Source organism: Echiichthys vipera (assembly GCF_963691815.1).
Source record: "Echiichthys vipera genome assembly, chromosome: 2".
In the NCBI taxonomy this organism is placed as follows: Eukaryota; Metazoa; Chordata; class Actinopteri; order Perciformes; family Trachinidae; genus Echiichthys; species Echiichthys vipera.
In genome coordinates, this window is record NC_139827.1 from 14276376 (window position 1) to 14302532 (window position 26157).

At 37.9% G+C, this 26157-nt stretch overlaps 1 protein-coding gene across 1 annotated transcript in view; it reads right to left on the minus strand.

Moving 5' to 3' along the window:
• Window positions 1–6131, minus strand: part of LOC310960188 (sphingosine kinase 1-like) — a gene marked incomplete at its 5' end in the record, with an annotated part of 38515 nt that extends 32384 nt beyond the window's left edge. The window contains one exon of the mRNA XM_083931812.1: window positions 5702–6131. Coding sequence (XP_083787938.1) covers window positions 5702–6131 — 430 coding nt within the window. The remainder of the gene's footprint in view (window positions 1–5701) is intronic.
• Between the last annotated feature and the right edge of the window lie 20026 nt (window positions 6132–26157).

Sequence of the window (26157 nt, forward strand, 5' to 3'; positions counted from 1 at the left end):
ATCCTCATCACACGGCTACTGAATTCATCAACCTACTAGACAGCCGAGCATTTACTCGTGTCACTGTGGCTACACATCAGCATAGTAATAGAGGTGGTGTAGTGGTGCTACGCATTGAGAATGTTACTGTGTTTGACCCAGATACAGATTCTTGAAAATATGCTGTGCTGCTGGGTGACAGTGTTGTGTGCTAGACCAGATAAATTACAGGTAACCCTGAAGAATTAAGTTGGTATTGTGTAGGGCTGTCCTAAACACCGCATTATATTCAAACATTCAAAGCTGAGCATGACTCAGGAAGGACATTTCTCTGTTCTCGGCTGAGATGCACAACATGTGTCTTTTGGTTTAAAGGCATTCATTTAGCCTACATTTAGCAAAAAAAGAAGGACTGCAAAGTATTTTCGCAGTATATTCGGGTCCAGCCCTAGTAATGTGTTGTCACTCATTGTCATTGGACAGCAGCTCCGAAGTGTTCAAGCCAACAACACAGATGGATTGATTTAATCAATACAAGTAAGGCATCATCTGCCTGCTGCCATCACCTGACTTATTTTGATGAGAATTCTGTCCACAGCTGAATTGAATCCATGTATTGACAATGTCAGATCAATACTATTAAGGAGATTCTTGGCAATGCATCTGAACTGTCTGAATTGTCAAAGCAGACATTTATTTTTGTTTATTAGGGTCTTTAGTCAGCGCCCTGATACGCAAATAACTAGTGCCGCCTCATGTCACCTCACTACTTCTGTTGCATTCCACAAAGGCCTAATCATTATAGAAAGACAAAGAAAACAAACTAGTAAAACTCTCAGACAGCTCTATCAACAACTGCATCAAATACAAAAAATTGCAAAGGTGCCCGCTAACAGCTTGTTGTCTTAATAGACTTGAGGAAATGTTCATTGTCATGCAAACTAGTATTGATGCCATGAACACGACTGGATCGATCCTTTTGCCATACAGTTTAATAGTATCAGCTGTTAGCACAGAGAGGTAAAGCTGGGCAACCTGCGAATGTGCAAACACAATAAAAACCTGTTTGTATTGATCATTATATATGCAAGAATGGTCTTTTTCCTTCGATAAACACTTTATTCTAGTTCTTAGCAAAACAGGAATAGGAATATAAACAGACATGGAACAAGGACATTAAAGAACAATATACAAGAATGGCCTAATATTAAAGGAAAAATGAAAAGAAGTGAGTTTGCCTTTTTGATATAACACTGTCTACCTGTCAGAGGTAAATGAATCCAGAGAAAAGAGATGGATACAATAATTATAATTGTGCGAGGACACCAGAAGTCAAGCCAATGACACATTGCACCAATATTGACAGAGACAGGAGGCACTGACCTCATTTGGACTAATGGTTCTGATGCAGAGCTTCTGAACATGATTAAATATGGTTCATAAGGTCTCTGGCGTAAGGAGTAACTCACCGTTGACTGCTTATTAGACAGGAATCCTGTCGTCACATTCCAGAGATACCACCGACCCCTGAGGCCTGAACGGGGTTTGAAATTAGTGCTACTGACCACAAAAATGCTCGGAAATGTGACACTTGGGCAGGTAGACTTACAGTTGGATAATAGCCCGTATTTTTGCTCAACACATCTGGTTCTGATTGAATCTGAACCTCCATACAGTCACAATAATAAATGAACATTTGGTCAATAACGTCTGGACTGCCAGCTCTCCTTAAAATATGACCCACAAGTTTTCAGTAGGGCTGTAACTAATGATTTTTTTCATCATCAAATAAATCGTACAGTTCAACAGTACAAGTCAGCTAAGGTTTAAAACAACTCATGGAGCTGACGTTAATCAGCTACTTAGCTTAGCTCATAAAATCTGCTGGCGACAGTCATCAATTTCTGGAAAAATAAGGTAAGCAAAACAATCGTTTGATAGAAATGAGAATCCTGTAACTGTATGAAATGAAGGAGCCATTGTTACAAAAATTACAATGGGCAGGAAATGAAATAGTGTCAGCAAAAATACTGCGGATAAACTGGGAGGAGGTAGAGTTGTATTACATGACTACAGAGCAAGTGAAGCCAAAGAAAGAGACACTCGTATTCGGTTCCCTTTCCCAAGGTAGAAAACTTGTTCAGTCACTGTCTCAGGTTAACTTCCAGGCAGTGGACTCACAATATGTTAAAAGGCAAATGATACTGTCTTGAGTTGCTAAAAGTTTGTTCTTTCCTCTTCTGACAATGACAGACAGTACAGAATTGCGGCATATTTCGTCTCGTTAAAAATACATTTGTGCAAATGGGGGAATGCTCCAGTATCTGGGTCACAGAGTACTGTGATATCGCGCCCGCTTGGAGGAAAAGTAAAGTTTGTTTGAGGGAAAAAAAAATGCATTTTATGTTTTTTCTTCATAGAGCTACAGCTTGGAGAGGAGGACAAATAAGGAGAGATAACTTATCGTTCCAACTGGAGTGATTATACCTCTTGGCATTACATGAACTCGGTTTAATGTTTCTAATGTGTCTTTTATGTTAAATGGTTTGTTTGCTGACTGACGTTACTGTAACGTGACTCTCCATACAAACCCAGTCCTATTGTTTTATTTATATAATGAGTAGGTTAGAGGTAAAGCTATCTTGTGACAGATAAGAGATAAGAATCAGGTTCTATACAGGATATACCTCAAGTCATGTCTGGCATCATGTGAACTCAATAGCAGTATTCTCATGTTTTTTAAGTCTGTTTTATACAAAAAAGGATTTGTTCGAATAATGATTCTGAAATGTGACTCATACCAGTCAGTATCCATTTAAGGAACATGTTAAAGGTAACAGACCAGTTGCCTTTAGGCAGATCTTAAAAAATGACAAGAAACCAGTTGTGTACAGAAAAAAGGCAAAGAATAGCCTTCAAATAGCTATTTAAACAGCTTTAGGGCAAACTGATAGTAGACAAACCAGGGAAAATCCCCACGCCTTAAAATGTAAGTTAAGTGAAAATGAATTGGACAATTCTTTTGCTTTTTACCCAGTTAAAGCAGATGATTGAAACTGATAAAAGACAAAGGCTGGAACCAGGTCAAAAGATATGACGATTAAATGGAGGTAAAACTGTTTTTTTTTTTTAAATGACTGTAACTGCAACTCAATAGTATTTCTACCTTCAATTTTATCAGTATTAGACATTCATGAAATAAAAGAAAATATGTGGTGATCAACAGATTTTGTGATCAACAGATTTTGTGTTTCAATATCACCCCTATTTTTATAATATAATTACATTTTCAAAGTAGCACCTATAGGTCAAAGCCACGGGACCTCTCCTTACAGGTCACTAGTGACTAATGAAACAGTTGAGATGAAAGGATTAATCTATAAAACCATCGTCAGATAATCAACAACTCTGATATCCCAATATAAGTCATTTCATATCCATGACAACAATATATCATGATACAGCATGTTTTCTATTCAGTAAATAAATTGTCTATATGAAATAACCACATGTTAAAGTCTGTTTATACTTGTGTGTGAATTAAATACTTTAATTAAGTTCTAATCGAGTACCAAGCATTTTCTCAGTTTTCCAGTATTTTATTAAGTACTATAGTTCAAAATGAACACATTTTCTCAGAGTTTGTGTGTGCTTGTTATTATCAGTTTGAACAGCCTAACTGTATATTATTTAATAACAATATTTATTCCATTGAAAGAGGATTCATTCTCATATTTAATTATCGCCCAACTCTAGTTTAGGTCCCAGCTTCTCATTTGTGGTAAGTTGCTGCTTTTCTTTGTCGTATGTGATAATCAACTGAAAACCTTCGGCTTTTGGAATATTTTATGACTTTTTATAGACTAAATATATGTTTGATTACTCTAGCTTATCAGTTCTGAAGATACATTTTGGATTTTGGTAAAGTCAAGCTAAACATCCCTTCAGCCTGCTATGGTAAAATGATCATCTGAGTTTTAAACACCTGCTTAAGGCCCAATGTTATAGGAGGCAAGGCAAGTTTATTTGTATAGCATCTTTCAACAACAAGGTCATTCAAAGTGCTATACGAAAAACATTAAAAGCATTGGGAAGAAACACGTCTACAATGACATTTAGATATAAAATGACACACATAATTATAAAAAATAAATAGAAGCAAATAATATAAAAATATAAAATAAAACCAGGAATATCAAAGGCATTTACAGTGCAGTATAAGCAGTAAATAAATAAAAAGAGCTATATGTCAGAACTGGGGGTCTAGAATGTATTACTTCAGTATATATTGTGCTGTTATGGCACGCTTTTATATAATAAAGTAACCACAAACCACTTAATAATCAATACAGTGGGAGAATCTGGAAAACGTGCAGATATGTAGCCTCATAATAAGGTGATTTTGGTATCTACTTTGCCTCAGATTACATAGTTTTGTTGACATAATTAATCGTAACTGTATAATGCACAGGCTGCTCTAGGCTGCATCCTTGGCGCCCCAGGTGTGCAGGGGTAATTGAAACCACAACAAATACCTTTAGTACCTGTTTAGTTATGTAGAGTTTCTGGGTAGTGGTGAAAAACTGGTTAACAATTTCTGGACAGAGTTTTAAACTGATGAAATTACTTTTGGCACCACAAGGGGAAATTCAGAAGAAACTTACATGGTGTATGTGGTGATTATACGTATTGGGGAATTTTGTATTCATAAAAACAGATATTTAAAAACATTCCCTCACTTCCTAGTATTTAATAGATAATTTAACACATATACAAAATCCTCTAAATAAAATGACAAAGAAGAAAGCAACAGTTTAAATAAACATGTTATACTCAAATATAGGTTATCAAACGTGTATTAAGCCCCTTTTCTGAAGAAAAAAGACGGTGACACAATTCTTGTTCATACTATTATCTGTAGTATATTAATGCCATATTACAAAGAAACACATTGCATATGAATTTTTTATTTCCCTTTGTTTGTTTTTTTAGTTTTTAGTTTGTTTGTTGCTAAACCTTTTATGTAACTCTTACGCCTGTCTTATTTATCCACATGCTGCATGTAATAAGAATGGATTCACTTGTTTATCTGTACTACATGCAATGAACTGCAATGAATTTTGAATTACTGAACTTACAAAAAACTGTTTTGCACGGAAAAGAAAAGCAATGACTGAAAGATAAGCCTGTTGTGATGTTTTGACGTTATGATAAAATGTTATGTTGTGATGTTCTATTTTTTCTTAATTGTATAGTAAGTATATAGTAAGTGTTTGCATATTTTTTTTGTATTATATTGTACATGTATCTTGTGCTTTTTTAGTTTTTCTTCTCTTTTCTTCTTTTTTAAATTGTAATTGTTATTGCCCTTCACATCATGGCCAGGGGACTACAGTCAGATGACAACTAGCCTTCTGGCTAATTCTATCTTTTTTAACTATGTGTAATCATTTGTTTTATGAAATTGCACTGTCCCCTTTTGAATAAACTAATACCTAACAACGGGACCGAGATCTACTAAAGGATTTTTCAAGGTTGCGGACTCTTCCTCTGTTCTAGCTTGTTTTTTTCTGATAAAGCATGATTAATAATGTGGGGGCCCCACACAATCAGTAGCCTAGGGGCCCCTGACTGCATTAATCCGCCGCTGAGTGTTTCTGTGTGGAGTCAGTGACAGTAACAGTCACAGTAACTTTTGCTGCTGTTGCTAACGAACACTCACCGTCTCGTAGATACTGTTGCCGTGCAGAGCGTTCTCGGACAGCGCGAGCCCACTTCTCCGCCTCCTCCAGGTTAGCTCGCGGGTCCTGGAGCGCGGAGAGACGAAAGCCCTGCTCCGCTCTCTGCCGGGAGACCCCGGAGCTCATCCAGCGGCGTCTGAGCGGGTAGAAGTACACCGACAAGTAAGCTGCCGGGTCCGCGTTGTCATCTTCCCGGTATGCCCGGCAACCGACGCAGTCCTTCAGGCTGAGCACCACCTTGTTCCGCCCGACACCTGCCGAAGTGAGCCTCTGGATGATGAAGTCCCTCTCTGTCAGGCTCACAGCACACCTGACTTTTCGGTTACCGGTCACCGTGAATTCCCCGTACAACGAAACCGGATTGCTGGTGGTGGTGGTGTTGCGGTCCGGTTCAGCTCTCCTCTGCTCCATCCTGAGCGGACGCGGGGGGTCCAGGACAGGTCAGCGGCCGCTCTGTCACATTATAGCCGCCCGCCTGGATGGTGCGAGCAGAGTGGAGACTAACCTGCCACTGACAGCCTGCTGCTGCCCGGACCGGCGTCAAGGAGACGGAATTCAACCCACCACATCCGGTTATATTTCAAAGTAAGAGCTTTGTTCCAAGGTTTGCTCCACACGGTGTGTTTTGCTGCCATTGAGGACACTGAAGTCATGTTATTTTTCGAAGAATTTAGGTATGTTTGCAATCCAAAGTGGAGTTTTTTATTCTGCAATTAAAAAACATGAACATGGTGGCAGAGGGGATTCTAGAGTATGTTGGGGCCCTGGGCAAAAATTCACAGGGGGCCCCTCGAACCAGCGTTCAACACCGTTATTTTTTTTTTATAAAAAATCTGACACCAACAAAAAAAACTACCAGATGTAATCTTTTTTTATTCCAAAAGTCCACATTTTAGTTATTTTCAAAGTTAGTCATTTTGAAAATATGAATATAAACATTAAACAAATCTTGTAATTCAAACATATTAAAGGTTGAACATGTAGAATCTTTATTAAAAGCTGTATTTAAAAGAAAAATACGCCCACTGGGTGTTTATAGGGGTACAGAATGAAAGTATTGCTTTTACATTAAAATATATGTAGTCTGAATTAATATTTAAACATTTTTTTGACAGGTTTGACTGTGACTTTCTGTCACATTCTGTTAACATTGTACCAGCCAATAGCTGCCAACATTGCAGGGTTGCCAGCGTTGTCTGTTGTTCGGTGCAGCTACTGAAGGCTGGCACTTGGTTTTTTTGTCGCAGAAGTAGTTCAACGGCATTAAAATGCACACCAACATGGCTATGTTTACCCTTGATTGTTAAGCTAACTTTCATGTTTACTTAGCTGTAACTGTAACTGTCAGTCAAACTCCTCCGCAATACTTGCTTTATGGTGTAATTTGCCGGAGGCTCAAACAGACTCTGGTCTCCTGGAAGCTACGGGTAGTTTAAAGTTTGCCAGCTCTCAGGGACCGGCCTGGGGCCCCAAGCAGTTGCCTGCCTTGCCTGCTGGCAAGTAGCGCCTCTGAATGTAGGCCTACTCAGTGTAAATGAAATTGAATAGGCCTATATATATTTTTATTTTATTTGTATTTATTTGTTCTTTTCATGAAAATGCCTGTTCATTTATATTTATATTCACATGTGACAACTGTTTGGCCCACGAAAAATGAATGGAGAAGCCTTTGAATTTGCCATAGTTTTATAAAGTAAATAGAAAAGAAGACAGTAGGTCTAATTTTGGTGTATCGCCAAGCTCTGATGCATGGTTGTTATGTCTTACCAATCATCCCACTTTCTATGCAATCTATATATAATTAAATTCAATTTTATTTACAGTGCCAAATCATAACAAAAGTTATCTCAGGACACTTTACAGAGTAGGTAAAGACCACACTCTATGACTTATTTGTGATTTACATAAACCCAACAATCCCCCCTTGCGTACACAGTGAAAACCTTCCCTTTAACAGGCAGGAACGTCAGACAGACCCAGCTCTATGGAGGACGGACATCTGTGTTGACCGGTTGGGGAGGAAGAGAGAAAGAGAGAAAAGACAGACATATGTACAGAGAGAGAAAAAAACAGACAAAGAGACACTTCCAGAGGTGCAAGCAACCACAAAAGTAACAGTGACTATAGTGATAGCTAAAGCAATGTGAATATGGCGTACAAATATGGCAGTTAATACAGCAGTACAACAAGAAACAGGCAGAGCCAGGGTGACAGAACATGGCAAATATAATAATTATGGTGGCAAACATGGAGTTGAATTAGTTATATATATTTATATTAGATATTGTAATTAGGTGGTGCATGTTCCCAAACAAATTTAAATTAAATAAGCAGAAACCAGCTGATACACAGTAAGCCCTTGAGCTTTTAAGGTCCCCACTTTGACCTGGTCACCATCAGTGCACTGAGTTTATTTTCTGACGTAATACAGCAATGAATCAATTCCTGCTTTTATTTTTAAGGTCGACTCATAACCGCCCGCTTCCTCTGAGTTGTTGTGGGTGTCTGGTGACTTGACTCATCTCTCAGTTCATGTTGAACTTTGCTGTTCAATAGTTTTGCTCGTTAAACAGAAGCGGGATGCTGCGCCCTGGTGGTGCAGTCAGGGAAAGGCAAGGTTGCAAACTTCATAATCAAAAGCGTTAGAATAAAAATAATTTTGCAATAATTAACTCTTCACTAGGCTATATTAACATGATATTCTACACAGGAAACTGACTGAGGAGACGCTATGTAACTGTTGTTTATAAGTGGATGAAGACAGAGAGAGTGAGATGTGGGGTCACAGCGGTCTAATTGATAATATTTAAGTTTAACAATTGATCTGCTCTTTTCATGAATCCAATCAGTCAGGTGAGTGTGCAGTGGTGGAAAGTAACTAAGTACATTTACTCAAGTACTGCACTTAAGTACAATTGTGAGGTACGTGTACTTTACTTGAGTATTTCCACTTTATGCTACCGATTCTTTATACTTCTGCACTACATTTCAGAAGAAATGTACTTTTTACTCCAGTATATTTATTTGGTAACTTTATCTAATAGTTACATTCAGGATTCAGATTATAAATTAAAACTATTATCAACAATGAAATTACATATATTGTTACGGATTAAGCTACATATACTTTATATAAGGTATAAAGGAAATAAATGCAGCCCCACATGAAGAATATATAATACACAGATATTTTTAATATTCTGAAATGGGCCATTCTGCATAATGAATACTTTTACTTTGTGTACTTTAAATAATATTTGATGCTGATATATATATATATATATATATATATATATATATATATATATATATATATATATATATATATATATATTTTATTTTTTTTTTATTTATTTTTTTACCTTTACTAAGATACATTATAAATGCAGGACCTTTACTTGTAACAGAGTATTTATACAGTGTGGTATTACTACTTTGCCCCATTAAAAGCTCTCAGTACTTCTTCCACCACTGACAGTGTGACAGTGGGCCCGCATGTACAATACGAGGACCCAGGCAATGAGGCAAATATAATGCAGCTTTCCTTCATTTTATTATTTACAGCTGTACTGTTCTTACTGTGAAATGTCAACACCTCTTCTGTGTAGAAGGCCTTTTCATTAAAGTTTGTCAACTGCTTTACTTTGTAGTTTGTTGCATCTATCAATGTACGGTGCCTATAGAAAGTCATGACACCCTTTTGAAATAGTCACTCTTTGGTGTTTTATAATCTGGAATGATAACACATAAAATATATATATATATAAATATATATATATATATATATATATATATATATATAAAAAAAAAATATATATATATATATATAAATATATATATATATATATATATATATATATATATATATATTATGTATAATATAATATATATATATATATATATATATATATATATATATTATGTATAATATAATATATATATATATATATATATATATATATATAAATATATATATATATATATATATATATATATATATATATATATATATATATATATATTATGTATAATATAATATATATATATATATATATATATATATAAATATATATATATATATATATATATATATATTATGTGTTATCATTCCAGGCTATAAAACACCAAAGAGTGACTATTTCTAAAATTTCTCCAGCGTGATTTACACATTTTGCTTTACAACATTTCAGTAAAATTGTTTTTTTCAACATTTCTGAAAATTAATACAAAATGAAAAACTAGAAAAGCATTGTTGGAAAAGTGCTCAGTCCCTTTAGAATAACCATTATAAAGATTCTCATCACCTTTCAGATTACAAACCAAGTTAATTGGCCTCCACCTGACATCAGATGTGGTGGATTTGATTTTACTTCAGAATGAAATCAGCTGTTCCTTGAGGATTTCACCCCTAGTAGGGTAACTCAAATAATTCACCATGGTTGGAAAGATGCTTTCAAAGGAGCTCTGGGATAAAGTTGTGGATAGGCACAAGTTAGGAGAAGGATATAAAATGATTTCAAAGGCTTTAAATATTATATTATATTATAGTACCGTTCAGGCAACCCCTCCAAACTGGAAGACCACGGTGGCCTTGAAGGAGTTACAAGTCTTAATGGCAGAGGTTGATAATGGTTGATCTGTGTAGTCTTCATGTAGTTCCACATGTATGGCAGGGTGGCAAGAAAGAGGCCTCTTCTGAAAAATGTCACACTTGTAAAAAAAACATATTGGAGATCCTGATGCCATGTGGCAAAGGGTTTTATGGTCAGATGAGATCAAAATTTAACTTTTTGGGCTGAACTCCAAGCGCTATGTTTGGCAGAAACCAAACACAGCACACCACCCGAAACACACCATCCCTACAGTGAGGCATGTGTTGTGGTCTTGTTTCTCTTCAGCAGGGACTGGGCAATTGGTCAGGATTGAAGGGAAAATGGATGCTGCCAAGTACACTCACGTTTTTGAGGAAAACCTGCGGCCCTCTGTTAGACACTTGAAAATGCGCAGCTGGTTCACCTGCAGCATGACAACGACCCAAAACACACCGCCATAAAAACAACACAGTGGCTAAAGGAGAGAAAGGTGAATGTCCTAGAGTGGCCCAGTCAGAGCCCTGACCTGAATCCTACAGAACATCTGTAGATGGACCTGAAGAGTGCAGTCCATCAACGCTCACCACAGAATCTGACTGAACTCGAACAGTTCTGCAGGAAGAATGGGGAAATATTTCCCAGTCTAGCTGCACAAAGCTGGTAGAGACATATCCAAACAGACTGATGGCTGTAATTAAAACAAAAGGTGCCTCCACAAAGTATTAAATCTGGGGACTCCTCACTTTTCCAACAATGCTATTCTAGTTTTTCATTTTTATTAATTTTCAGAAATTTTGAAAAAAAAGACTTGACTGTTGTAAAGCAAAATGTGTAAATCATGCTGGAAAATATACATTTTTATGTTTTATCATTTCAGACTGTAAAACAAAAAAATAGTCTATAGTCTGTATTTACTGTTGTATTTATTATATGCTGTGTATGCTCTCTAAATATTCTTTCTTGACAAAATAGTGACGTGAACTGGCTCATGGTTCAGACAAAACGGTGTGGGAGTTAAAAATGAAACAATTTCTTAAAAATACAATTATTTACAAAACAAAGGGGTGAGATTTTGAGTTGAGTGTAAAATAGTTTATGCAGAAGTTGCACGCTAAAAAGAAAAGACAACGCCAAGCAACCAAACCAGGAGATATTTATTCAATTTTAATACAAGCAGCACCAATAAAGGAATCATAGTGTATTTTAATTTAAAATTAAAAGTTATGTATGCAAAGTTTATTCCAAGTATAATTACTTTCATTTAATTAATAATTTAAAATATATTTAACATTTACTTTTAAAAAGCGGACTTCAAAACAGATGACGTTATGTTAGACTTCAATGTAATAAAAGTAAATGTACTCATTTTGAAATACTTAAAGTAGTATTTCAGTATACTTGAAAAAAGTAAAAGGTGCATTTTATTGTAAGCGTGTAGTGTAAGTACACTTTTAAAAAGTATACTAAATTGCAAATACTTATGCGGTAATTAAGTGAATTTATGAAAAATATTCTTATATTCAAGTCATTTTTAATTCACTATTAGCATGCTTTATACTTCATTAAGTATACATAAGTGTATTTAAGTATTACAACAAGTGTACGTTAATATGAGTTTATCTTAAACTGTTTTTCAGTGTACTTTGTTAAAGCATACTATATAAAAAAACTATAATTGGTTATTCCGTGTACTTAAATTTTGCTAAGTGTATATTAGTATACTTACATGAGGAGTACTTGATTCTGAGTAAGTTTAAGTTATACTTTATTTCACTTCAAACACCTGTACATAATCCATATAATAAATGTTCTGTATTTGCATGCTTGGATATAACAACATATTAAATCCGTACATTAAGAATGAACAAATGCCATTTTTCAGAAACCCTTCACTAATGGGTTTTCCCTGCACAAACGTTCAGCAAAAACTGCAGCAACAAATGATCTAAAAGGACTGGAGGCAAAGTGTAGCCCGCGGTATTTAATTAGATTCTTTACATGCATACAAATGCACTTTAATTAATTTAATCAAGCAAAGAAAAGAGTGATTAAAAATGTGCCATTCCTTGTCTCTGTGTCATTGAATACATCAGTGAAAGTCTGCGCACACACTCCAGTAGGACGACTGCAAATGGAGAAAACAGATTGATTGATTTGTTAACGAGCATTTACAGCGATTCATGGTTTTACTTTCTTGTTTTTTATACCGTTCTTATTTTAGCTCATTTTTCTACTTCTCTCTTGTGTGTTGAGCAACTGTGGATGAATGAAGAATGATTGAGAGAAATATAAACTCCACAGAACAAATGCTTTTCAGTAAATCCCAAAATCCATGAATAGTGACCAGTAAGCACAATTTTGAGTATTTCCATAAATGAAAAACATGATGATGTTGTTATACATTAAACTACCCAGTAGATACTGTATATAGTGGTCCGTCCAAGTATATTTTATGATACTATTCATTTTTCTTCTTTGAATGCATGAATTGTAATGGAGTATTTTTTCATTGTAGTGTTTCTGTCATGTGTGACGACGGAGAATACACGGAGGAGGGAACCCAAATGCAGACACGGAACTCAGGAGACGGTATTAACAAATTTAATAAAACTTATTTACAAAAAGGTGCACTAACACAAAGGAAAAACACGAAGAACTAGATACAAACTGACGAGATGAATGGACACAAGAGGAACAGGTACACAGGGAGACATCAGGGTAGGTAGAAGGTATGATCCGGCACTGAGTGAGGCTCAGTACCGGGTTGACATACAGAGTGGCAGGTGATTAGTGCCAACAAGAATCACCTGCCAGGACACAAACTCAAACCAGAAAACAGAAAGAAAGCACATACAGAAAAACACCGACAGAGGGAGACAAAAACACAACGATTAAAGAGGAGAGAGAGAGACTGTCCAGAACCAATCACAACAGTTTCTACTTTAAATATGTATGAATATACCACTGCTACCATCTCACCATACAGTACATGACGGTTAATATATGTATGCATGTTTTATGCATCCCATCATCACATTGTGGAGAATTCAATCTTCATGGCCAAAATAAATAAACTTTGTGTTGACTCTGTAAAGCTTTGCTTCGGTAGGTTTCCTTCATTTACACAGATCCTGCAAGCAAGTATCATAATTTATGTATAGTACTAATTGTTTGTATCTACACAAAGTCATTGGTTCTCTTTTGTATATACTGAATCATTTTCTTTATTTAAGGATGACATATAATGTCCATGAAGAATGTGATATGCAGCATGTAGTCATTATTCTATTGATCTTAGAAATAACTTTGCTTTTTGTTGTCTAAACATTTTGTTCACGTACAAATTAAAATATGATGGCTCACAATAATAAAGTAGTCAAAACATGTTTTTTAATGTGAGACCACACTATTTATCCTACTGGGCGGCTGTGGCTCAGTGATTGAGTGGGTCATCCTCCAACGACGTTTGGCGGTTTGATCCCCAGCTCCCCCGGTCCACATGTCGAAGTGTCCTTGGGCAAGACACTGAACCCCAAATTGCTCCCCGTGCTGCGCATGGGTGTGTAAATGTGATGTGAATGATTAGATTAAATGGTATGTAGATGTCCACTGCCATCAGTGTGAATGGGTGAATGTGACAAGAAGTGTGAAAGTGCCTTGAGTAGTCAGAAGACTAGAAAGGCGCTAAATAAGTCCATTTACCATTTATAACATCATGTCTACAGGTTTTGTATAGTTACTGTGTTGGTAAAATAAGTTACAATAAGTTTGTGAGAGCAGCAAACCTGTGGGCTCCGTGAAGTGTTTTGTGCCTTCTTCTTTACCCTTCCTCTCCCTCCGTACCGTATTCAAGAACAACTGGAAGTGAAGATTCACTCATTCAGCACATCTGCAGAGCGGAGCAGTTACTTTATTCAAACAACAGATGGCGTTGTTGGATTCAGAAAGAGGCAGCTGATGATTACCATGCCAGTTACTTTCCACTTCTGCTTGTACAAATATCATATAAAAGACGTCCATTAGTGCACCTCAGTCTGCAGTTTAATTTTCACAATAAAGGTTGCTGTTGGGTTACTCAAACCTTTTTGCTCACTGTTTGTTCAGAGTAACCTAACAGCAAGCAATACAGTAAAAAATGACTTCTATTTTGAGACTTTATACTTAACTTAACTTCCCCGCATTTCAGTTGTTACGTTACTCCAAACGTGTGATAATTTACATGTTATAGTATAAGGTTGAAGTGCATGCAGTATGATTGAAAAATAAACAAATGTGTTTCTTGAAAAAGGGACATATTATGAAGTGTCATTTGTAGTTTGTTTAAAAGAGAATAACAAAAAGACAAGAAACATGAAGGATCCATTATCTGCAGTCAACCCTCGTAGCTCACAGTGGTGGAAGAAGTAGGCTTCTCAGATATTTTACTTAAAGTAACAAAATCACGATGTACAAATACTCTGTTAATAGTTCTACTTTATATACTGCTGCTTATCTTAACCTATAATATTCTAACGTATTAGTTGATTTAACATTTGTACTAATATTCTAAATCAGTGATGTAACGAGAGAATAAAACTGTCAGATAAATGTAGTGCAGTAAAAAGTACAATATTTCCCTCTGAGATGTAGTGTTCACTCACGTAAACTACAAGTATTGCAAAATTACACTTGAGTCGATATACTTAGTTACATTCACTCACTCACTTCACTCACACGACCCAACGGCAGCAAAAAACAAACATAAAAATACAACAATAAGTGCATAAATCAACTTATTAAGCCACTGACTGTTTGACCATAGGGACCCCCTTCTTCTTCCACGACAGAAGAATAAATGTTTCAAGAATACATACGATATACCATACTTGTAGAAGTAACAGGCATACATGATAACAGGTACATTAACTAAAATAGAAACTACAAACTACACAAGTGACATGTTAAAGTGATTGTAGCTGAAACAGTGACAGTGATGTGATTAACAGCTGCCGAGGTAGCAGGTTTATGTAACCACTGTTCACAGACTGATATATGATAGGACTAAGTCATTTAACTCTCTGTTAATACAGTGCAGTAATCAATAGATTATGTTAGCATGTTATAGTATTATTATGGTACAGGAATGTATGTTACAGAAATGTATAATACAGAAAAGAACAATAAAAAATATCATCAGTATGGAGGTATATAACAATAATCAGTCCGGCAGACCATCTGAGATCCAACAGTCGAATGTTTCGTGTGGAGAAATTGGCTCAGTGTGTGTTGTCATAGTCCGTGCCTCACAGTGCTGTCGTACAGTCGGATGGCAGCAGGTACAAAGGAGCGCCTGAAGCGCTCATTTTTGCACCTGGGTGAGACGAAGTGGCGGCTGAATGAGCTGCCCATGTGCCACAGCTCTTCAAGGAGGGGATGAGGGCTGTCAAGCTGTTATTGTGTCTTAACCTTACATTATGTTTTACTTCACGGACATAATTCTCTGAGTAAAGGATTTGTTTATTTTCCAGAACTGGCACGACATGCACTGCATCCCTACCTTCACATTTTCTTTCTTCTTCATATATTATATTCAACAGTGCCACTATAAAATCCATTACTTCCAGCTTACTTCATCTTCATAATTGCAACAGTGATGTATCTGAGGAGTATATCGCCTTGGGAAAATATAATAAAGAAGTTGTCTGACTTCTCCTACAAATCAAAGTCATTCTTGCGTTCTTGTTCTGCTTCAGGCACCGGCACGTGGTCCACAAGGGGGAAACAGGAGGAGTGGGAGGAGGAGGTAAGCATATATGCAGATGGGAATTAGTGGTCCCAGTAAACACCTGGAGCCAGAGGGGAAACGAGACAATCTCATTCACATGCATGTCTTGTGCCACACTGCTGCAAAAACGCGCTGATTTTCATCCACTTCGCACCAGAAGATAGGTAGGCATCACCTTAATTCCTACTTTGGCTGTGAATGCAGTTATCTCCCCGAAAGCCATTCCGGCTTTACTTTGAACATGAACACATTATGTAATTTGCTGCAACGGGGGAGAAAATGCCTCTGAAAAAAAACCTGCATGTTTCTTCAGCTTGAGATCATTATACACACTATGGGCTTCACAACAAAAGAGGCCTTTCATTTCAAACTGCAGGGTAGATGCTGATTTCCTAAAAGCTATTGATTGAAAATGGCACAGCTGAGGAGCGGGATAGGAGCCAATGAATGGAGACAGTAGATCCTCACTTCCACCATTCTCCAGCTGTGAGCTCTATTGCTGCCTGGCCTTGAAGAGGGGGAAGAGGGCCGTCCTTGCATATGGTGTTTTTCATGGGATGAAGACACAGTGCTGTCACTCCCCATATGCGCTTATACAGTTCTGAGAGGCTTCATCTCAAAAGGGTGATGAAAACAACCTTGTTTTCACTGCATACATGCCCCAGTTTGCAGTAATTGCCATCAACTGGCATCCCTCGCCATCTGGTTTCTGAACATGAGACCATTGACACAAGCTTAATAACTGATAACCGACCATTATCCGTGTTAGGGTAATGTAGCGCAGATGTCAACTTAGTGCATATCAATACAGTCAATACATTAACTCAATTATTGCTTATATAACACTCACTGAGGCTGCCTCTGCCCTATTAGCAGCCCACACCCTTCACACACACACACACACACGCACACGCACACACACACACACACACACACACACACACACACACACACACACACACACACACACACACTGATAACTGAGTGGGAGGAAGGAATGTCATATGCCTCAGCATTTTGTTAGCATTGGTATCCGACATGACAGATTCCCCGTCTGCTTGCAGAAAAGGTTTGCCTGTCTGCCTGGCTCTCCTTCACTTGCCCCTTAATTCTGCTCTGTTTCTTCAGATTCCCATCCCCTTTTGTCAAGGCGTTGCCATTATTGTATAAGTGTTATGCAAACCTGTCTCTCGCTGGAAAACAATGAAACATTTGGAGCTCTGAAATGATGGTGATATCGTGAGAAATACACAGCTACTTATTGTGATAATTTATCATTTGAAACTAATAAAGTTGAGGCTGCCCGGATGCTGTGAGGAGAATTACCACTTTGTATCACTGCGCAAATCCCTCTCTATCCTCTACTTTCACTACTGTGAAAACTGAAAATGGGATTTCAAAAAAGGACATCAATCATTTGTTTTACAAACCCCTGGTGGGGGGCAAGCTCATGTTTGCTTTTAAAACCATGACCAGTGTCTGATTAGCTTAGTTAAGCATAAAGAGTGGAAACGCTAGCCAGGCTCTGTTCATGGTCACAAAACCTGCTTACCAGCTCTTCTAAAGGTCTCTCTTTTTTTAGTCTTTACAAGTGCAAAGACAATTCCTTTTTCACGTGGGGATATATGCTGGACTATTTCTTAGGCGGGCACATTAAGGTCTCTGTGGTTGCCTGGCAACTTCACAGTGTTGTCAGGACTCCAGGAAGTACTTACTACTCTCTGTCTCTGTAAAATCACTGTAAAATTTTATAAAAAAAAAAACAAGCTCAAATTATAACTAAAGAAAAGTCAGAAAATAGTAAAAAGAAAAAAAAAGCCGTTTGTGATTCTGCAGAGCATTCATTCATTTAACTTCAACTTTGTTTAGGAAAAATTGGTTGATTGATTGATTGGAAAACATTTTGCAAATTAATTTTCCTTCAACCAACTTATCTGTTAGTTGACTAATTGTTTCAGCTTTATTTATGTTGCATATTGGAATTTTAGCAAGCCAATGTTGCCATTATGTTTTAATGTATTTATTTTTGAGTCACTGGTGATATTAAGAGAGCATCTCTCTTTTTAGAAGTTAGTTTCACCTGCAACTCAACCAGAGGGATCAAGTCCAGCATCTTGACAAAACCAGGGGAGCAGAAGCTACTTGAAGAGCCCACCGGGCCCTCTTTAACCCAACTCAGCTGACGCCCGTCAGCCAGTGAGCATCCAACGGCCTGAGTCACTTTCTGAAGCGAAGATATGCCAAGACGAACAGACAGGGGAAAGCCCAGGTCTCTCCCTCTGCAGTGGGGGAATCACTCATCATTATATGTGGACGTGGTTTATTAGGTCACCTCCATTCTCGTGGCCTGGTTGTTGGAGCATGGTTGCGGGGGATTTTAACAGAGGCAACTGGATTAGCATGATGGTATGAGCACTGTGTCACAGGGGTGATATTCAGTCTTGCAAAATGAGTGAAGCCACTTGCCTGACTTGATTAGAGGGAGTCCATGTTACTCTTGAAATGTTGTTGTAGAAATGCTTCGGCCAGTGGGCATTACTGCCATGTCCTGAGGGTGCGTTCACTGAGATTCATTCGTGTGTGTTATAGAGCTGTTGGCAGGCAGCAGTCAAACCTCTGCACATACACTTTCAAATGAAAGTATATATATGGGGACAGAGCTTTTACAATCATGGCCCTGAGGCCCTGGAACAACCCGCCCGAGGAAATAAGGCTGCCTGAGTCTGTGTTTTCTCTAAAAGTGTAATTCCGGCGCGATATCATCCCATGGTCTTTCGTGTGTGTAACATCTATTAACATAGAAATCCTGGAGAGGCGCTAACAGATGGACGTGGCTAACACTGATTAGCTTGGGGCAGTACGGTGAAGGCATTAAAACAGCTTTTTAACCACTAATACTGCTCAAAATCACACCAAACCTCAGCAGTAGCATGATAAGAGTCCCTACACATAAAACAAAGCTACAACAACACAGTTAGCTAGCCCAGAGTTAAAAGAGTGTTTTGAAAGACTTACCTACTACCAGCTCCTTTCATAGTAAAGTCCATTCAAGTCGATTACCAAATGCAATTCTAAAGGAAGGAGCCCATTGGTGCTTTGTTTTCTGTGTAGGGACTCTTATCATGCTACTGCAGAGGTTTGGTGTAATTTTGAGCAGTATTAGTGGTTAAAAAAGCCGCTTTAATGCCTTCACCGTACTGCCCCGAGCTAATCAGTGTTAGCTATGTCCGTCTGTTAGCGACTCTCCAGGATTTCTCTGTTAATAATACACCAAAAAAACTGTCTCGATGGCTTATTTGATTTACGTAAGTGCCGAAATAGACCATGAGATGATTTTACGCCGGAATTACACTTTAAGTCTTTTCTAAAAACTGTACTTATCGTAAAGCGCTTTGTAACTGTATTTTGAAAGGTAAATAAAGTTTATTATTATTATTATTACTAAGCTCTGTTTTTTTTTATGAGTTACATTTGGTTTGTCTGCTGAGTCTTTTAACTCATCATCAGTTACGTATGGCAATGTCTGCTATCGGGCCGCTCACTGCTGTGGTTCTCCATCATCTCATTTCTTCCATCACGGTGTCAATCACAGGTTCAGCTCTCATGATGCTCATACGTGACCTAATACAGAAGCTCATCTGTATGTTGCTGCTCATACCCTGAAGTGGCACCCTGATGGGGCTGAGAGAAGAGAACAAGCAAACTGTATTATGCCGGCTGAGGGGCCACCTTGCCATTCTCACAACCTCTCCAGTAGCACCCACTCAAGCCCTTTGAAAAAAACCCACCTATAAAACGGCAGTGAAGGAGAGAAAGAGTGTGTGTAGGCGAGTTTTGAGGAGAGTTATTGTTGCTACTGTGTGCTAATTGCTGTGAGTGGCATCTTATCAGACTTTTGCTCTCACTGCAGGAGGCTTCTGCTCGCTGTATCAACATGCTGCTGATTATGAGATGTTCTCATCACTTTGTGGATTACCCCAGAAGCACATTTATTTGCAGGCATTTTCAAACGCACACACACACACACACACACACAACACACACACACACACACACACACACACACACACACACACACACACACACACACACACACACACACACACACACACACACACACACACATTCATGACCAGACTGTGACCACAAATGGTCTTCTCCCAGTAAAGTAGAAGTTGTGTGCACATGTGGTTACACTGTAAAGATGAGCTGTGACAACAACTCATTATTCATTCATAGTAAATATGTGAAACAAATATGCTCAATCATTTAATTACTGAATATCAAATTAAGATCAAAATTTAATGTGCAGCATTAAATGCATTCACCTTACACCTGCATGTGTTGTATACCATTAAAATGTGTTACTGTGATACTCAGTTACTGCACGATTCATGGATTAATTAATGCAGGATGTATCGTTAATTCTTGTTGCTTACCAAGTCACTATGTAATTAATTAACACTTAATGATTATCTCACAGTGACTATGGGTAATGATAGAAATATTATGCTGTTTTAGTCATGCTTCTGTCATGGCTCTTGGGACGGCAATATCTGTCTGTCTGTTGGTCGAGACTTGAATATCTCAACAACTATTGAATGGATTTCCATGAAATGGTGATCCCTTGGCTTTTCCTGTAGAGCCACAAGAGGTTCACATTTGTGGTTTTGTGTTATATCTCAACAACTATTGAATGGGTTGGTGTGAAATTTGGTTCATGTGTCCCTCAGGATGAGTAGTAATAATAGTAGTGACTGACTTATCATCTCCATCATCAGGACAAAATCAAAATTGCAATAATACAAGCACATGAAAGAACTATGCATGACATAACTACATCATGTCACCAACATGAGCTACGTCTCCCTACTTGACATTGATTGGTTTGAGGATCATGTGCTCTTGTAGAGAGAATTCTGGGTCAGAATTTTTGTGATTTTCCAAATTTCTTCCAAAAAAATTCCTCAAATGTCATTTAACACCTACTCTCCATATGTGATTCTGTGACTTATTTTGTTTCGTGGCATTGTTTTTCACTTTTCCCGGTGCTAAGGATAACCTGCCAGAACTTCTTGTAATTGGTCCCAAGTCTGAACAATACAAAAAAATGTTTACAATAGAAATGAACCATGGCTCAGTTTAATCCAGAGACCTCTTTCCGTATCAAGCTAAAAAATCCAAAAATCCAGATAAAACAATGTAGGTGTTAAAGGGCTCTTAGAATCGTTTCTATTCAACAACATAAACAACTGTACGTTCATTTAACCATAACTAAACCAGACCGCTCATGTCATTTAGCCTACATCACTTTATCTCCAAACTTGTAGTGCAACACAGAATATACATTATAACTTAAGCTGCTGCATTCACTTGCTAATTGGAGAAATTAAATCTGCCCCTCAGATACAAACCAAAGATGAATCGTTTTATAACTGTTATTCCGTTATAAGATTAATTTATTCTTAAATGTAAAAGAAACAAAACATACTGAAAACATCTGTCGGTTAGTGTTGCTGTTATGCCTAATCGTGAATACAGTACGTTGAAAAAACTGGCCTGTGGTTGAACATAATTTCTGAGCCGTGCTTTATGGTATAATAACATGTACACAAACAGTGCATTAAGCAAAGCCTGCAGGCTACTGTGATTCATGACAAATAGCTTCAAAACAGGTCACAATATTGACTTGATGTCTAAATGCCCTGCATCCTTTTACTGCCATATTCAACAACGCAACAACAATCAGCTTCACAAGAACCAATAAGTTCCCCTCTGTTTGACTTTGATTCCTCCAGGTTTTTTCTATATTGAATCTCAAAGTCTAGTGGAGATATGATTAAGTCTGCAGTACAAGTGTGTCCCACTGATTGGGGATGAAAAAGGGGCTCTGTGTAAGTCTCCATCAGTCCCTAGCTCTATGCTTCTGTCTCTCTGTGGCCATTAGGAATCATGGCTCTCTCTCCCATCATTAGATTAACTGCCATGGTCTGCCAGAGCGTGCAGGAAGACCACACTCATTACCCAAGCTGCTCTACAAAAGCCCCACTTTCACCTTGTAATTTGAGTCAGACGGGCTCATCAGGGCAGGAGGCAGCAGTGAGATATGGAAGCGCTGCCGCCACTATCGGCAGATATTCATGTCCTGTTGATTACACAGGCGGATTCAGAGTGCACGCTTGGCAGAGGCGATGTTCCTGGGGACATATTAGGCACATTAGCCCTCTCAGTAGTGCACCACGGCTGGAGGGATTTGGTACACAGTTGTCACAATGGCAAACAGAGACATTTACGATAACAGAGTCCGCAATAGAGTAGATGCACAACACTGTCTTTTCCCTGCCACTGTGGTGGTTTTGGCCCCTTTTCAAAATAACACTGTGGCCTGTTGGTCCCAGTGGGACATAAATTGAATGCACACTGGTAGCCACGGGACAACAAACAGGAAAACAAACCATATAATAATATCAACAAGGATTCAATCATTTATGTAATCAGAGAGGAAATAACAAGATCTCATTTGTCGGCAAAGGAAATGGTCCAGCTTATAAAAAGATGAAAATCATCTGTACATATGTAGGGCTAAATCATTACTGTATATGATTCAGGCATCATTCGATATTCTAGAGAGTCCTCATGCAGAGAGTAAAATGTCAAATGGTATAAAAGAATCCCTGGAAGCTTGGTTTTGTTCTGGGCATGGGTTTCTCCTTCAAATCAAGACGTAACACGCCGTAAACATCACGGAAAACACTTGTTTATTTTTTGGTCTGGTAGGCAGAGTAATGACAAAAAGTTAGCAGTCGTTCTAGGAGAACTTCAAGTTGGAAACTACTTTTCATCGCTTGTAGGACAGTTGAGTGTAGTGATACACTCGGGTGTGAAATTAAGTTCCTCTCCTGAATGTCAAACAACAGCTTAAGAAGAGAGATTATTGCTGGAGCGGTCAGGTTTGCTAAGAAAACTGGGTTCAAGCAAATATGTGTTGCAATTTTAGTGCATGACACAAATCACAGTACTGTAGGCAACTGATCTCTGGTGACATCCCTAGTTTGCCCGGACTCAATCAATCAATCAATAGAAGCAGTTTAAAGCCTGTCTGATTGTGTGATTTGTCTTGAGTTCTGCCTTCAAGTAAGGCTTAAAGGTCCCATATTGTAAAGATTGATATTTCTGTCTTTTTTTATAATTAAAAAGCAAGTTGAGGTGCTGAATAAATACTGTTAAAGTATCAAAACACTCAATCGACAGAGAAATGCACACAGCCCGTATTTAGAATGTGCCTCTAAATGAGCCGCCAGGACTTTTGAACGGTTGTGATGTCACAACTATAGTCTTTCCTTGGCTGCAATAATGGTGCAGAGAGATGGAGCACATATGTGGAAGATATGTATAGTATGTATATAAAATAATGAGCTTTTGAATATCAAGGTATGTAAACATGTTCTAGCCGAAACTCAAAGTACAAGAATGATCCTATAATGAACATGATATGACCACTTTAAGAGCATCTAAAGCCGCCTCTGTGGATCAGCCGGTTGACCGTGGAGAGACCTGCTGTCGTTCAAATAGGGACGACACTCTGGGCTGTTTCCACTTTTGCAACGAGGATATTTCTCCAGGGAAGCGTTCTGGGAACAGGAGAAGGAAAGTTATTTTGACACTCCACTGCTCACAATGGGCTATGAACAATCAAATACACAAGCATCATTTAAATATCATATCCAGTTTGTAGATAATTGACCAATAATATTAATCAGTATCCTTTAAAAGAAGACTCACCAGCTGTCTCGCCAGGGACCCGAGGACACCTTCCACATCTGCAACCCACATCTGTGTGGAAACGAGAGAGAGAGCGCGACAAGTGTTTCATCATTCAGAGAGAGATATTGCGAAGCGGAATTGGATTTGGCACCTTTGATCACAGCACCTCAGAGCCAAGAGAGTAGTCTCATATTTTAGAAATATTAAGCAGGCTACAGGAAGTGCTCAGCCTTACTGGATGTCTCACAGGTTTCTTTTTTGTTTTTCAGGTCTCATTGATCAACAGCACAGATTTAGCCTTGAAGACACAGACACATTCTGGGCAGATATTCGAAGGAACCCTAAATAAAATAAAATTACAGACCCTTACGCTTATTTTCTCAATCAGCTTCTTATCGTGGCTGATGAGGTTGTACTGTATGAGTATACTATTTTCACTATTTTCTTTTACATGAGGGGTTTCTGTATTTGTCCTTATTGTCTTTGCTTCTCTCTGGTTTGAAGTGGGTGTGGTAATGTTGGAAAAAGGTGAAAATGTGGTTCCTCGTGCACCAATGAGAGTTTGGCGATAACTTCCAATAACTTTTGTATTTTCATCGACAGTCATATCGAAAATGTTGCATTTGGAAACATCTGCGTTTCTATTCATTTAAATCTCATTTCATTGCATTCATTTAAAAGTACAGGTAAAACACCTTGGTTTTTACAACATCTTGGTTTACAAAGACTTGTTTTTCTATTGATCCAAAGACTGTAAAAATGTATCTGTTTGTTTTTTTGTTTAAAAGCTTCATATGAATCGTAACTTAGTGTGTACTTTGTTTATGGTCATTGCATGGTATGAAGTCATTTGTTAGTTCATGTCAAAAGAAGAAGGAAAAGTTTGACAACATTTGAATCAATATCAGAAGACAGTTGAGTTGGTGGGTCGTTTGTTCAAAACATGTCTTGCCAACTTACTCTACTTCCTGCACTGCACACTGCCACTAAACTATAAACATGCAGGCATTTGTAGGCGGCAGGGTTGAGTTTCAAGCCCCTATAAATCATCATGTTCGTGTGTCACTGAGTAGGACTCTGAACCATCGTTGTTGACTGTCAGAATTGCGTCATCCATCCTCAGGACTATATGCTTTTGATGAGAGAGGCCAACGGGAGTAAGAAAGTAAGTGTGCAGGTCAGTCGAAACCCATTAGAAAAACAATTTCCACATGTAGTAGAAAGATGCTACAGCCTGCAGTGCAGCTAACCACACCCAACTGTGAAGCCAGACATTGAACAGACGTTATGATCATTATTATTATGATCAGAAACCCCAAACCATGGTTAGAACCAAGGGCACATGCTTAAAATAATCCCAGCTTTCCTGACTCCATGTTAACGGACATATTGTAAAAGTCAGAGAAATCATACAGCAAAAGCGTTGTTGGCCCCTTCCCTATTTTCTGCCCCCCTGCTTCTGGCGCCATTAATCAGACCACGCCACCATCTTCGAACTCAACCATCATTCTGAGCCCAACTACACACCTGTAGCCTTTCGTGACTGCATCTTGCACAGTTTTGAAGCTAAACAATGTCCGCAGGCAGACACATTAACGCCTGGAAAAATACTCGAAAGATCCTCTGTGGCTTTGTGGTTATTTGGAAAGATGTGGTAGCCAAATCATCTGATGAATAACATGACAGCTGGCTGTTTATTCGTTATTAAGTTTGTTTTGGATATTTACTTTCCAGATTAATAAAAAATGCACACACAGCTTGAGACAAGTTCTTTCTGTTAGATTTACTGTGAGCAGCACAGCAGGGTGCTTCATAATGACTGTTAATGTAATGCGTCTGTGTTAATGAGTTCATTAAAAAGTTAATTAATACATTAATTAGTACAGATTTTTATGTCAGTTTAACATGAACTCTATCAGAAAGCATCAAGGAGCTGCAGATCACCTGCCCTACAGGGAGAAGCTCTGCTGTCAAAGTCTTTTCATGTATTGATTTTCTTTTCATTACATGATGTTCCACACAAATAGGGTCATACGATATATAAGGAAATGTATAAAACTAACAAGCTCAATATCTTACAAGCCGATCAGACTTTACTGTTATTATTTAAACTCAAGTAAGGCATGATTTCATTTTGTAAAACATACAAAGACGTACAGTAATGGAGCTATTACAGATCAGCACAGTTTGGAGATTAGAAGGAAAGGAGCAGTGGCTTTGAGCGATCTGCTGGACAATACCCAGGGGCATTGTACAAAGAACACATAACAGACTGTCTAAATGACTTAGTATTGACTGCAGTGGGGAGAAAACAAGC